The following is a 13,122-nucleotide window of genomic DNA, read 5'->3' on the forward strand; positions in this document are numbered from 1 at the left end:
TTGATGCCTTCTTAGCTTGGTGTGTCAGCTTATTCCCACAAATGTGAGGTCACAGTGATAGCGGCACACACAACACAAGCGCTCCTTTCATTTCTTTACTTTATAAAGTGTGCAGCCATTTCATGTCAGAATGAGAAGAGCCCGGGTCCTCATCATAAAGTCGGATCACAGGAGTCCTCTGCTTGTTTCTTTGAAAAATAAACCGATAGTTCAAAGTGTGCAGCAAAGCGAGAGGACGACAAGCCGCTAAACCGGATGGACATAGATACTTAAATGATGAGTCGCGCAGTTTTAATTGTTCCTGTTGTTATGACCGTGAGACAGTCTCTTGAGACAGCACACACACATATACACACACAAACTCTCCCTCCTGGTTGGCAAAGATTTAAAGAAAAAAACTTCAGGGCATATTTCCAATTTGCTGTGGTGCACCGCAGTAAAGAACTGTCACACTGTCATCAAAAATGGCCTCCCGGCAAAGACGGCGAAACTGGCATTGATGCTGTTGCAAATGAATATCTAATTATTAGGGATGTCCCAATCAGGTTTTTTTGCCCCCGAGTCCGAGTCATTTGATTTTGAGTATCTGCCGATACAGAGTCCCAATCCGATACTTCTACAGTACATTAGAAAAATGAAGAACGGCGAAGAAACAGATCCAGGATGTCCCTGATTTTTTATTTCATTCACCTTATTTTATCATTTAACACTTATAAACAGAGCACTTCCGCGAGGTAGCTTGAACAAAAAAAGAAATCAAGTAATAAACAAATTCTTCACATTGTAGTTTAGTGCAACAATGTCTAATATAAAAACGAGCAGCAGCTCAAGTTGAAATACCTGGCAGGCATGTCAACAAATAAGCAAATAAAAGTGCCCCAAGTAAGGCCAGTAATGTGCTTTTCGGAACTGCACTCCTAATTCTTACTCTCCTCCTCTGGCTTCACAGAAGGAAATGAACGTTTTTCTTGATGAAAACCAACATCTCTACCTTGTCAGGTTTGAGCCTGTTCCTGTTCTCATCAAGGATGTTAGCGATGTCCTTGCCACCTCTTGAAATCCCAAGTTTGCATATCTCACAGTTTGCAATCGCAACATTTTTGTCATCCACTTTAAAATACCTCCACACAGCAGACATTCGCGCCCCCAGCTTCAAGCTGCTGCCGTGTTCTACTTCGCTTTACGGCAGCAAAGTGACGTCATGCCGCATGTGTGGTTTCTGTGGCTCTGTTCGAAACCGCATACTACATACTACATACTTGCATACGGCATACTTCCATACTGCATACTGCATACTGCATACTCATCGATCAGACAGTAGGCAGAGCGTTTACCCACGATGCATTTTGCTCCTGCCCGAGCCGAAAATCAGCCGGCCTGAAGCTGATTTCACTTAAGCTCTAAACTTTGTAAACTTTAGCAATATTTGAAACATTTTCAGGCGAGAAAGTAGTCGTTTAGATCCCCAACGTGTTGAAAACCTGCCAAAATACCGGCTATTTACAATTTTGTTCTGACGAATTTGGCGCTACTAAAGCTAGACGTAGAGAGCAACGCAATTCCGGTTATTTTCACAAAATAAAATACCCATTGCCTTTTATTATAGGGAAAGTTACTTACGATACAATTGGTGCTTTTGTTTTGAAAACAGTGAGTGAACCTACCCTCGTTATAGCTATCTTGAAACTGCCATTTTGACAGTAAATGACGATCGGCGACGTCATGTTACGTTGCATCTTGGGTAGTTTGAGTACGAGTAGTAACCTCATGATGCATACCCAACATTTCGGCGAATCTAGTATGCATCCGGGACCTTCTCGCTTACTCAAACTCGCATACTAACTCAAACACAGCCTGTGTGTAGTTGAGACCAGAGACATAAAAATTCGGGGAGTTGTGATTATTGTAGTTGGGGATATACACCTTCCTCAGTCGAAATAAATGTAATGTGGGGGCATTGGAGACCCATCAAAGATGGCGGCCGCACTGATACATCAGCTCCAATCAGCAACGTCACACCTCATCCTGACTGAAAGCGAGCGAGCGAAACTGACGCGATACGTCGATTTTGTCGGGAGTGATTCTATTGGTTCAGAAAGCACTCACTTGAAACACCGAGTTCTCTGGCTCCCTTCGGTTCAGATCTTTGTGGTACGGGTGTTTGGGGTCATAAACCATTGGGTCCTGTTCCACAGTAAAGATCAGCTTCTCCTCGTCCATTATTCCCTGAGTGATGCTGACCTGTTGCTAACTAGCTTGTCAACAAGAAGCAGCGTATTCATTTCAACCAATAAGAAGTGTTTAGGAGCGGGACACCGCTGCAAAATTTTGTCCAGATAGAGACTGCGCGAGCGATTTTATAAGGGGTCTGCGTGATCGCTGGACGGAGCGACGTTCCTCGCGGCATGTCAGGACAGGCTGATTGAAAAGTACGCATTCTAATCACTTTTTATCGCTCGCTCGCTTGCGTTCAGTCAGGATGAGGTGTCAGTCTATGAGGCGTCTACGTATATTATGTCTATGGTTGAGACGATCAGAAGGTACCACCACATAACAGTAAATACTAAGCTGTCATTTTTTCCCATTTGTTTTGAAATATTATAGTTCTGATAAAAAAAAAATAATGAGAATAAATATACATTTATAGATAGGCTACATATCCGATCCCTGATCTGGATGAAACATCCGATTTCGATCAAGTCTGAAACCATGTGATCGGCCCCGATTTCCGATCACGTGATCGGAACATCCCTACTAATTATGCGAAACTTGAGTACGAACTGATATCTGACTATCGATTTCTTTGATGACTCTAGCATAAACAAATTCTTTACATGAGCTAGGAGATTTAAAAAAAAAAAAGAAACTGTTTTAAATAAATAATGATGTCCTCATCCAAAACACTTCAGTGTAACAAGGATGTGCAATCAGACAATTCCACAATCACATCTGGATCTATAAGGGTTAGCTGTCCAATAACAAGGCAGAATTGTCAACCAAAGAAACCTCTGACCACATTATTAAACTCCTCATGAAATTCAATGACATTTGTGTGTTTTTAAATGGCGAAATGTCCAAAAGAAGTTCTGAAGATATTACTAAATTATATCTTGTTACAACCTATGCCCTAAAATTGTTGCTGACATCAAACGGTTTCTATGAGCATTTAAGTTCATGAAGTGCTTCCTCAAAACTGAAAAATTATGAGATGATGGGTAACAGTGGGTGGTGCCAGACCAGCCCACAGAAGCTGACCAATTACAGCAGACAGACATTTTGCAGAGGAAGGTTGTATGTAATTTTGCAAAAGCATATAGCACAAAATAAGCCATTTCATGGGGACTTTAACTGTGGGCTGTTATGATAATTAACATTTTCAGTATCATAGAGCATAACCATTGATGAAACTGAACATATAATTCAACTTCTGTTATTTAACTCGAAGCCTTTAAAGTCATGCAGTGCTGAAGGATTTTTCTCTAAGCTTGTGCAGAACCGAAATTCTGTTCACATCAATGCTTCTGAGGATGTTACAGAAATCTTTTTTTTTTTATTATTTGGGAATGTTTTGATCGTGATCAAACTGTGACTCAGCAATTGGATGAATTTGGATAGTAAATCACTTCTGACAGCTCAATCCTTTTTGTTAGACTGACACAGAAACAAATTCCTTCTAAATGCCACTAATAGCTGCGTTCAAACCTTTGCAGGAAGCTCTGAACCTGAAAACTGCTTATTTTTTCCTATCAAACAACAGCAAAATGACATTACAGTTTTTTATGACAAATACAATAAGTTTCAATGCTGATTGCTTTCTGGTGTTCACATTCAAAACTGGGATTCAATTAAGAGACCCAGACAGACTTCTAATAATGGCTGGGTTGTCATCGACAAAAAAAAAAGACCATTCGCTCCTACAGGTCAGGAATGGATGATGAGAAAAGATAAATGCTTGCTTGTCACTGTGCATGCCAGAGTAAAAATATTTAATTCTGTCACAAGGCCGGTATACGTGGCGACATAACCAAGTATTAAGAAGCTGCAGGTATTGAAGATAAACGAAGGCAGGTAAATTTAGGAGGGTCTGAGGTGAAGAGAGTGGCAATTCAGTTTGTTCAACTGGGGGAGAAAGTTAATAAGACAATAAGGAGGCAAAGCAGCTTGGAGGATGCTTGTGATTGGGAAATGAAGGTAGATTTAGGAGATAAGCTAGTTGTTCCCCAGGAAATAGCCTCTACATATCTAAGGGCTGATATAGTCTTGTGGTCTAGGAGTAGAATGAGAGTCTATTTCATAGAGCTGACTGTTCCTTGGGAGGAATTGGTAGCAGAAGCATATGAAAGGAAAAAGCTTAGATATGTGGAGTTGGGGGCAGAAGCAGAACAGCGAGGATGGAAAGTTAGAATCTGTCCAGTGGAAGTAGGATGTAGGGGATTTATTGCAAAGTCTTTTGTGTCATTGTTGAAGGAGCTGGGTGTAAAGGGCGGTTTATGGTCGGAAACCAGGTCGTCTGCGTGTGTGTCGCCGTTAACGCAGACATGCCCCCCCCTTACGCAGACACTCTGGTGCACCTCCCCAAAATTGTAACTCACCGCAGACAGTGACGCAGTAGCAATGTTTCTTCTATTTCTAGATCGATCAGCTGCATCTCAATCAAAGTGCGCATTCGTTCAGTCGCCATTGTTGTTGAATGACCTCCGTAACCGGAAGAGAAACACGCCACCCACCACACCCACAATCCTAGCTTGTTCGTGATTGTCCCTCTTGCGTTGTGGCGTGGAATTAACATAGCGCAGACAGGATTTATTTAAGTGGAGGGTATGGACCATGTGAGCCTTTTGAAACCAGGAGGCCATTTTAGGTGAGTTGGCCTGTATGGCCTTGTTTTTGCTTGCATATTTAGTGATTGTAGGACTGTTTAGGTGAGTTTGTCAGCTGAATCTGCTAGTGTGTCTTGTCCTGCCTCCACCTCTGGCACCCTCTATACTTATATTACCCCCTACCTGAACCAGGGTTTTTGTATCCCCACCCCGCTATGACTGGTGTGCAGTTGGTGAGAGGCTGAGGTAGCTTGTGGTTGTGGAAAAAAATTATGGTTGTTGTGGTGTTAGGAGCAGTGATGGCTGGCATTAGAGGAGTTACTCTGGGACGCCAGTGATCACTGTCTGGCCTCCTGGAGGTGTCGTGGACCCAACTAGACGAAATACTGATGAAAGGAGGTTCCCACCTGATGACCCCAAAGACATGTTGGCCAGCACTGCTCACTGGTCTATATAGGGATTATAGGGAATTATTCACAGAGTCTGGTCCATTTTTTACCTTGAAAAACTCATCTTTTATCTCTTTTAAACATCATGATTTACCCACACTGTTTGTTGTACTGGATTTAGCTTTAAGCAGAGTGATATATTTGATAAATTTTTCTGAATCTTTTGGATCAGTCAGGTCATTTTCACATTGAAGGCCCTTGCTTTCAGAAGGGTCTCTATCCGATTAAATTGAGAGAGGATTTTGATTTAAGTATGGCAGCTTAATATAAGAACTTTAACGCCACATTTCTGCACATATTCCCGTTACATTCACTGACTACAACCTGAGTGTTTTATATATAGGAAGTACATTTCTTTTCAGATGGATACATTTAATTACAGAAATGGGAGAAGAATTCCAGCAGTTTTCCCTTCCTGTTTTATGGAATATGCACATGGCAACAATTGACTGTGACTAATAACAAAATAGGAAAATAATATTAAGAAGCTGTTCTGCCTGTTGAGTAGTCAGTTTGGTGGAGGATCTTGTTAAAAGACATATAAGACACTCTCTTTTTTTTATATATACCTAGCCAAATTACCTTTCTGTAATAACCAGATTCATATCAGTTACTTGGTTTTCCTTTAATTGTGGGTTATCATTCATAAGATGTGTAACTTCTTCAGTGTGTAATAGAGAGCATAATAATTATTTACTTTAATGACTGATGACCTCGGGGGTTTTTATTTCCTTTTTCTTACCTGTGAGAGATCGCAAGAGAGGAGAGCGGGAAAAAAGAGGGACAGAAGCGAGAGGGAAAAACAGGGGAGAGCGAAGTTTTTTTTTTCCACGTGTGTCTCTGAGTAGAAAGTTGGCTAATGGCTATTATTTGAGTTGTAACTTTTTGTTGGACAGTAATTGTTAATTGGACAGTGCGCTCTGGCGTCAGAGAGTTTTGGGACCATTTGCTGCTGCATTGGTGCATTTTCCCTGTGAGGCGAATCCAGCTAGCTGTAGCTATGGGAGGGATTGCTAAGCACGCCCACTAATATTAATTGCAAGTTTGCATAAACAAAACAAAAGTGCACTCAGGTTAATACAAACCAATCCATACAGTACACGGGTCTTTTTTGTGTTTATTTTATGGTTCTTTTCCATGTCTGGGCTCATTGCATTTAAATATATGTCGAACTCCTTTATTTCATTAAAAATACAAATGATATGCTGGGTTTGTGTTGTTTATCATTATTATTATCTGTGTGTGATTGCTTGAGTAAATTCATATTTCTACATTATATTGGGTTCATAAAACCAAAGTTATTCCTATAACCTCTCATCACTCAACATAGAGAGTGGGAATCATAGGTTACCCTATGCAGTATTTATTTTGAGATGTATCTTCCACCATTTCGAGACGTATTTTGAGTATTGAAGGAGCATAAAGTGCTTCAAATATCACGAGCCAATTGGTGGGAGGGTTACATTTTTTTTTTTTACAATTTTGTCCTGTTCAGAAATAATACAAATCCCATCTTCTAAAATGCAATAGAATCTTAAGTCGCCCCGTTTAACCTTTAATTAACAGACACAAGTCCAAATAAATTATTTTCAGTGTCCTCAATGATAACCTCTACTGTATTTAGAAATAATAAACAGATTAGACATTTGATGCTAGCAACACCCTCAAAAAAGTTAAGACATATGTTTACCCTTGTAATACAATAACCTTCCTTATAATTACACTTTTTAATAGTTTGAGAACTGAGACTAATTGTTGCAGTTTTTCAGAGCAATGAGTGTCCATTCTTGCTGAATACAAGGTTTTAGTTGCTCTCCACTGCATGGTTGTTTCCTTCTTTTTGCTGTTCTATATATTTTATTAGGAGAAAGATCTGGACTGCAGACGGGCCAGTCAAGCATGCACATTCTGTGTCTATGAAGCCAAGCTGTTGGATGTTGTGCAGAATGAGGCCTGACAAGAGGAGAGCGATTTCCATGAGCCTCTTGGGAAAAGACATCACTTTCATGGAAGCATATGTCTCTTAAAAATTCTAATATACCTCTACATTAATGGTACTCTCATGCATATGCCAATCATCCATGTCACAGACACTGATGCACCCTCATGTCATCATAGATGCTGGCTCTTGTATCTGACACTTATACCAGTGTGGTTTGTCTTCCTCATCTAACAGAACCAGACGGCAGTTTTTGCCAAAGGCAGTTGAAACGTGAACTCTTTCTGTTCTGAACTCGCGTCCAGAGACCTTGGCTGTGCAGAGTTAATACATGGCTTGCATCCATTCATAACACAGTTTCAAGTTACATTTCTGGATGCAGCGGTGGACTTCACCTATCAATATGCTGTCATTATGCACGGTTATAGCTGCTGGCTGGAATAACCTCCTGTACTGTTCTGTGTTTCACCAGAGCTGAAGAAGCCTCTTACTAAACACACTCCACAGTCTTTAAACACCATGTTATGTTTAGGGTGGGCAGTATTATCCATTGGGTCAATCAACTCGGCCAGCATTGTGCACTCTGCATAGCAAGCTCCAGAGCAGTCCCCAGCACAGATCCATTGTTAGTGAAAATGGTTTTGCTAAGAACAACCGAGCCCACGAGGCTATACTGACGTTTCACATTCAGTGCCACTGGTGGGTTTGGAGATCACACGCAACCAACAGTGGTTTCCATCCCTGATCTTATGCTGACTTCCTGAATCTTTTGAAACTATCATGCACTACAAATTTTATTTGACAAAACTTTTTTGCAAATTTGAATTTTAGGAACATCTTTTAGGAACTTATTGAGGTTTCTCTGACCCTTCTCTTTTGAATGTTCCTTTTATACCAAATCCTGACACCCTCACCTGTTACAAAGGACTATTTGTACAATCTCTCAAAAAGCTCTTACTTGTATATTCTACAAACTTTTCTGTCTTTTTTTTATCTCTCCTTACTGTTTTTGAGTATGTTGCTGGCATAGAGTTTTTAATTCGTCTGTATTTTCTAAATCGATCGGTGAAGATGAAAATTGTTTCATTGCACTTGTGTTTGTCAAACCAGTAAACATATTACAGATTTAATTTTTAATTGCATTTTAGAAATTTTCCTAACCTGCCTGAAAATAAGGTTTGGAGTCTCTTTACATTACTCACCAGACCCCATGAGGAAATGTACCATCGGAGGCACGGTTCAAGGTTGCATGACATTTGTGTTAATGGCCTGGAGGACATGGCCCGGCAGTGGAAAGGTCGAAGAGGTCGGTGGTCCCTCAGGTCAAAACACTGGGCCTCTCGTAATTTAATGCCACCTTCACAATTCTTGGAGCACTGGAAAAGATGAGACATGATTTTATATGAGAGCAGGATCTGCTGCAACTTGCAGGTTTCTGCAAGTCTAATGCTACTGGAAATGCTGTGATGTTTTAATGAGGTTTGTCACTCATCAAGTAGGCCAAACTGATATGAATTCCAATAAGGCGGTGGTTGAATAGTGAAACGTCCCAACAGCCGTCCCGGCCGCCCCTGATTTCGTACATCTGAAGAACCTATGATCTAAATGACTATAATCCTATTCAGGAAAATCCAGGACAGCTTTTACATAAGAAGCAAGTCTTTCAATTTTACTAACTCATTTTATTTGTTTTAACCACCTCACAGCTCAAGAAAAGTTTATCCTTGTCCGACACACTGATTTTGATAGTATAACAATAATTCAACAAGTACAGTAGCAGTCCCACCTTAGTCCATTCCCCAACCTTCCAGGTTGAGCAGGGCCGCAGGTAACATTGTCGGGCTGGGGGAGGCCTCTTGGACTGATCACAGTCAGACTCGGATCCAGTACTGCATGTCAGCATCCTCCAGGTTGCACCCAGGCCGCAGCTGGTTGAGCACTGCCCACAAATATAGTGACAGGTGAGAACGGCACTACAAAGGCTGAAAACCAAAGGAGCGTAAGTGACATATCACTGAGGTGTCAGCTACGCCCCTTGGGCTCTCACACCTTGATTTACACTTTGCAGTTTGAGGTTTGGATGCACACACAGCTCTGGTTTGAGAATGAAACCTCACTTTATAAGAATATAAATCATAAAAAAATGCAGACACAATTTGTTGGCATGATGGTATGGCTTTAATTATGCCAATGCATGTCATGCATTAGCTCTAGGTCAGATTGTGTCTGCAAGGTTTTCTGGTTACTCAATGCTGTGCATGGAAAAAAAAGAAAAAGAAAGAAAGAATGCGTGAATTGTTGCACAATACTTACAGCACTCCAGTTACCGGATATCCAGTAGGCCACTCCACTGAGTGGTGTGGAGGCTGAAGTTTGGACAGATATCGGGACAGGACGTGGCCGCAGACTTGGACGGGTTGGGGGAATGGGAACAGCAGGTGTTGGTGAATCCACGTGTTGCGCTGGTGCTGTGTTGAGCTGAGGGGCGTCTCGTGTGCTTGATGGAAACTGGTATGTAGGGTCAAGATGACTGCTAGCGCTGCTCCTCATCAGTGGGTTAATTAATATTTCATTGCTGTCAAAATCAGTTGAATCAAGAGACCGAGGCTGAAATGTGGAGTCCGTTCCAGTTGTTTTAGCAAAGACAGGTTGTGTAGGCATCTGTTCCACTGTTGCTGTCAGGAAATTAGCTGAAGGAGGCCGACTGGCTCCCTGAAGTTTTGTAGGAGGTATAATATCTGTTCCAGTTAAGGATATGGAATCATCAGATGCTCTTTGGTTACCTGAGAAAAGGAGAAAGGGAATGGGAAGAGGAGTGGATTTCTCAAAGGGAGGAGGTGGTGTTTTGCTGAGGTCATGGTTGGTATCCCATGAGTCACCGGTTTTATGTACCGTACTGAAATGATTCCGATCCATGTCCAAGTTCTCCATTCTGAAAGTGACTGGAAAATTTGTGGACTGAGTGGCTGTTTGAGGTATTTCTGAAGTAGTTTCATCAAGCTGGACTTCAGTCTTAACCGGATTTTCAGTTTCTGGCATGAGAGAGCCTAAAGGTTCTGGACTCCCTAAATCTTCTTGTTCGGTCGAAGCATACTCATGTCCCATCTCCTTAGCACTCACCGTTGTAGTGATGTCTGTGGTTTGATGTGTGGAAGTGAGAGCAGTAATCGTCTGAGTCACAGAGAAACTCTCAGGCTGATTTTCCTCTTGACTGAAATCTTCATAGGTATTTTCAGCCTCCTCCCCAAACTGCCTCCATTTTTCATCCTCTGCAGGTTGCTTTGTAGTGAAAAGCAAACTTGGCAATGTGCTAATGTTTTCAGGCCACTGCGGACTTTTATCAACTTTCACTGTTTGTAAATGCTGGGTTGAAGACAATGGTGGTGGCCGAGTACCAGATGCAGGCAGAAGATCATCCTCAGAGAGCAAGTCGGACAAATCTTCAGAGGTCGCATGCTCAGAGCTGGCCTTTATATCCAGTGCTTTTGTGTTCTGTGGCTCTAATGGTTCCAGAGAATAGACCTCTGTAAGTGTAAGAGCAGTTGGAGTTTCCAAGCGATAATCGTCTTTCACACTGCTGGTTGGCTTGGCCTCCTGTGGAGAGCTGAAATCGCTGTCCTCTTCATCGCTCTCAAAGTCATCAGACAAGTCTTCATGAAAGTTGATGAAGTTATAATCATAGTAAAAGTCATCAACTTGAACACGGTTTTCTCGAGAGCGTTCAATATTTTCAAGGTTATTGTGGTAGTGAAAATCTAAGTCAACAATGCCATTAAGGTCATCGTGATTTCTTTGCTGGGCTCTGGTGGAGCTGTATTTGGGGGGAGGTTTTACCTCAGGAATGGGGTTGATTTCATTGAGCACTTCTTGGCTGGACCAGCCACTGCCAGACAATTCAGGGCCTCCAAAATTATCCACAACCTGAGGGCAGTCCTGAGTATGGCAGGGTGTGACGGCTGAAGGTCTCTTTTGGGGGTCACAGTCAACGCCGGTGTTACTGGAGCAGGTTACGTTACGGTGACGAACTCCGCTTCCACAAGTCACGGAGCACTGCAGGACAGAATAAATAGAACCATGGCGATCAGTAGCATTTCCACATAATCCTGTTAATGTACAAAACAATAGCAAAAAAAAAAAAGCAACAAAAACATGGCAGTATATGATAAAAAAAAAAAAAAAGACCTTTAAATAAGTAAAGACTAAAAAGCTCAATGGGAAGAATGTGTCACTAAAGTGCAGGTACAGAAATATAAAGTCTGTAATGTTGGCAAAAAGACATAAACCTCATCCCCTTATGAAAGTCACATACAGAAGTCAAGAGCAAATACAGCACTTAAGTCCTTTTCTTTTTAAGATGATGGATTAATTAGGCAACTGACTAAAGAACTAAAACTGGCTTCACTTATTCTAACTTATGATGAATACTTTTTGGTTTGAAAGGATTCTGGGGAAAGTTACACAATCAAGAAAATAAGTAGCAGAAAAATCCAATATGAATATAATCTTTAGCTGCTGGTCTAAATAGTTCACATGCGCTTCAACTCCATATGTTACAAGAATAAAATCCACCATTTACTTATTACATTGTAATATGATAACAGCCACAGTTAGCACCTCTACTTTCAAAACCTTTTGTACATTTTATTGACAATAATAAAATACTTATCTGGAGGAGGCTACCTCATAACAGAGTATTTTTTACAGTGAACTCGACTGCCATGGGAAAAAATCCTGATCATATGCGATTTCTCTAGATTCAAGATCACACAGAAAAAGTCTTTTCATCAGATGGACACAGCCATCATCACGCACTACCTTTTTAAATCCTCAAGTTTGGAATTTGGCAGGTCTTATTTTGTTTTGTTTTTCAAACCAAACCTGACATGCCAGAGATGGATCTGACTGAGAACCAGAGGATGCCAAGCTTAACCAGACAGTATTAAGTTGTCATTTACATGGACGTCTTCCCCCAAAATATGTGCGTTTTAATTGTCTGTTTTACTCTAGTTGGACTGTAATTTACAAAAATAAGATCATACTGTTTTGAATAAGATAATACGCTAGTCATTGAGAACTACTAATAGAAATATTAACAGCTATCCAGGCATATCTACTTTTGAATATTTTCTGATTAGCAGCAGCCACAACTCAGGTGGTCGAGGTGGATATTCACTAATAGAGTTTGATATCTGGTGCCTCCACATGCTGAAGAGTCTTTTAATGAAATATTGAAACTCAAGCTGCCCTCATGGGAACTCTACCACCACAGGTGCATGAAGGGATAACACTATGCATTGTAGAACCTGGAAAAGATTAAAAGGGTACTGTGCAGAATATCAACCATATAGCTAAACAAGATGGTCCACATTTCCAAAGGTCTAGTTAAGTACATCAATCACTTCTCCCAACATTTGCTTATTTTAGGTTGTAAATCTGTGACATGCTAAAAATAAGCACTCAGGAGTATCACAAATAATCTGTGAATTCAACAGAGGGTAACAAGTAAATCATGTGTGAACCAAAAATCTATATATTCCTGCAGTTTTGTCAGCAAAACAGATTTGGAGTTCAGAGCAAAGCGGCCCCTTTTCACAAAAACGTGAAAGTAGCTTTGATTAGTTAAGGTTACATGCGGCAAAATTGTCAATTTCATTTCCTTTTGGGGCAGAATAATAACAGAAAAACCATACTCACCACTGACCAGCTGCCAGTGGTCCAGTTAGCTGGACAGGGGATGTGAGTGTTGCAGGAGGATATGGACTCAGGCTTGGGGATGTGCTCACACTCACTGGGCTCCAGAGCTTTACGCTCCTCTGCACTCATGGCCTGGATGCACAGAACTGTCCTATTAGCCAGGCCCAAGCTCCCGCAGCTTGCTGAGCATTTCTGCCAATCTCCAACCCACCATCTGTAC

At 41.2% G+C, this 13,122-nt stretch overlaps 1 protein-coding gene across 1 annotated transcript in view; it reads right to left on the minus strand.

The window, feature by feature from the left end:
* Positions 1–13,122, minus strand: part of adamts7 (a disintegrin-like and metallopeptidase (reprolysin type) with thrombospondin type 1 motif, 7) — a 136,158-nt gene that overhangs the window by 30,578 nt on the left and 92,458 nt on the right. The window contains exons 18-21 of the mRNA XM_075473394.1: positions 12,903–13,116; positions 9,522–11,258; positions 8,995–9,147; positions 8,411–8,584 (exon numbers count right to left, since the gene is read on the minus strand). Of these exons, the coding sequence (XP_075329509.1) occupies positions 8,411–8,584; positions 8,995–9,147; positions 9,522–11,258; positions 12,903–13,116 (2,278 nt within the window). The remainder of the gene's footprint in view (positions 1–8,410; positions 8,585–8,994; positions 9,148–9,521; positions 11,259–12,902; positions 13,117–13,122) is intronic.

The sequence above is a fragment of the Odontesthes bonariensis genome, chromosome 1 (genome assembly GCF_027942865.1).
Source record: "Odontesthes bonariensis isolate fOdoBon6 chromosome 1, fOdoBon6.hap1, whole genome shotgun sequence".
In the NCBI taxonomy this organism is placed as follows: Eukaryota; Metazoa; Chordata; class Actinopteri; order Atheriniformes; family Atherinopsidae; genus Odontesthes; species Odontesthes bonariensis.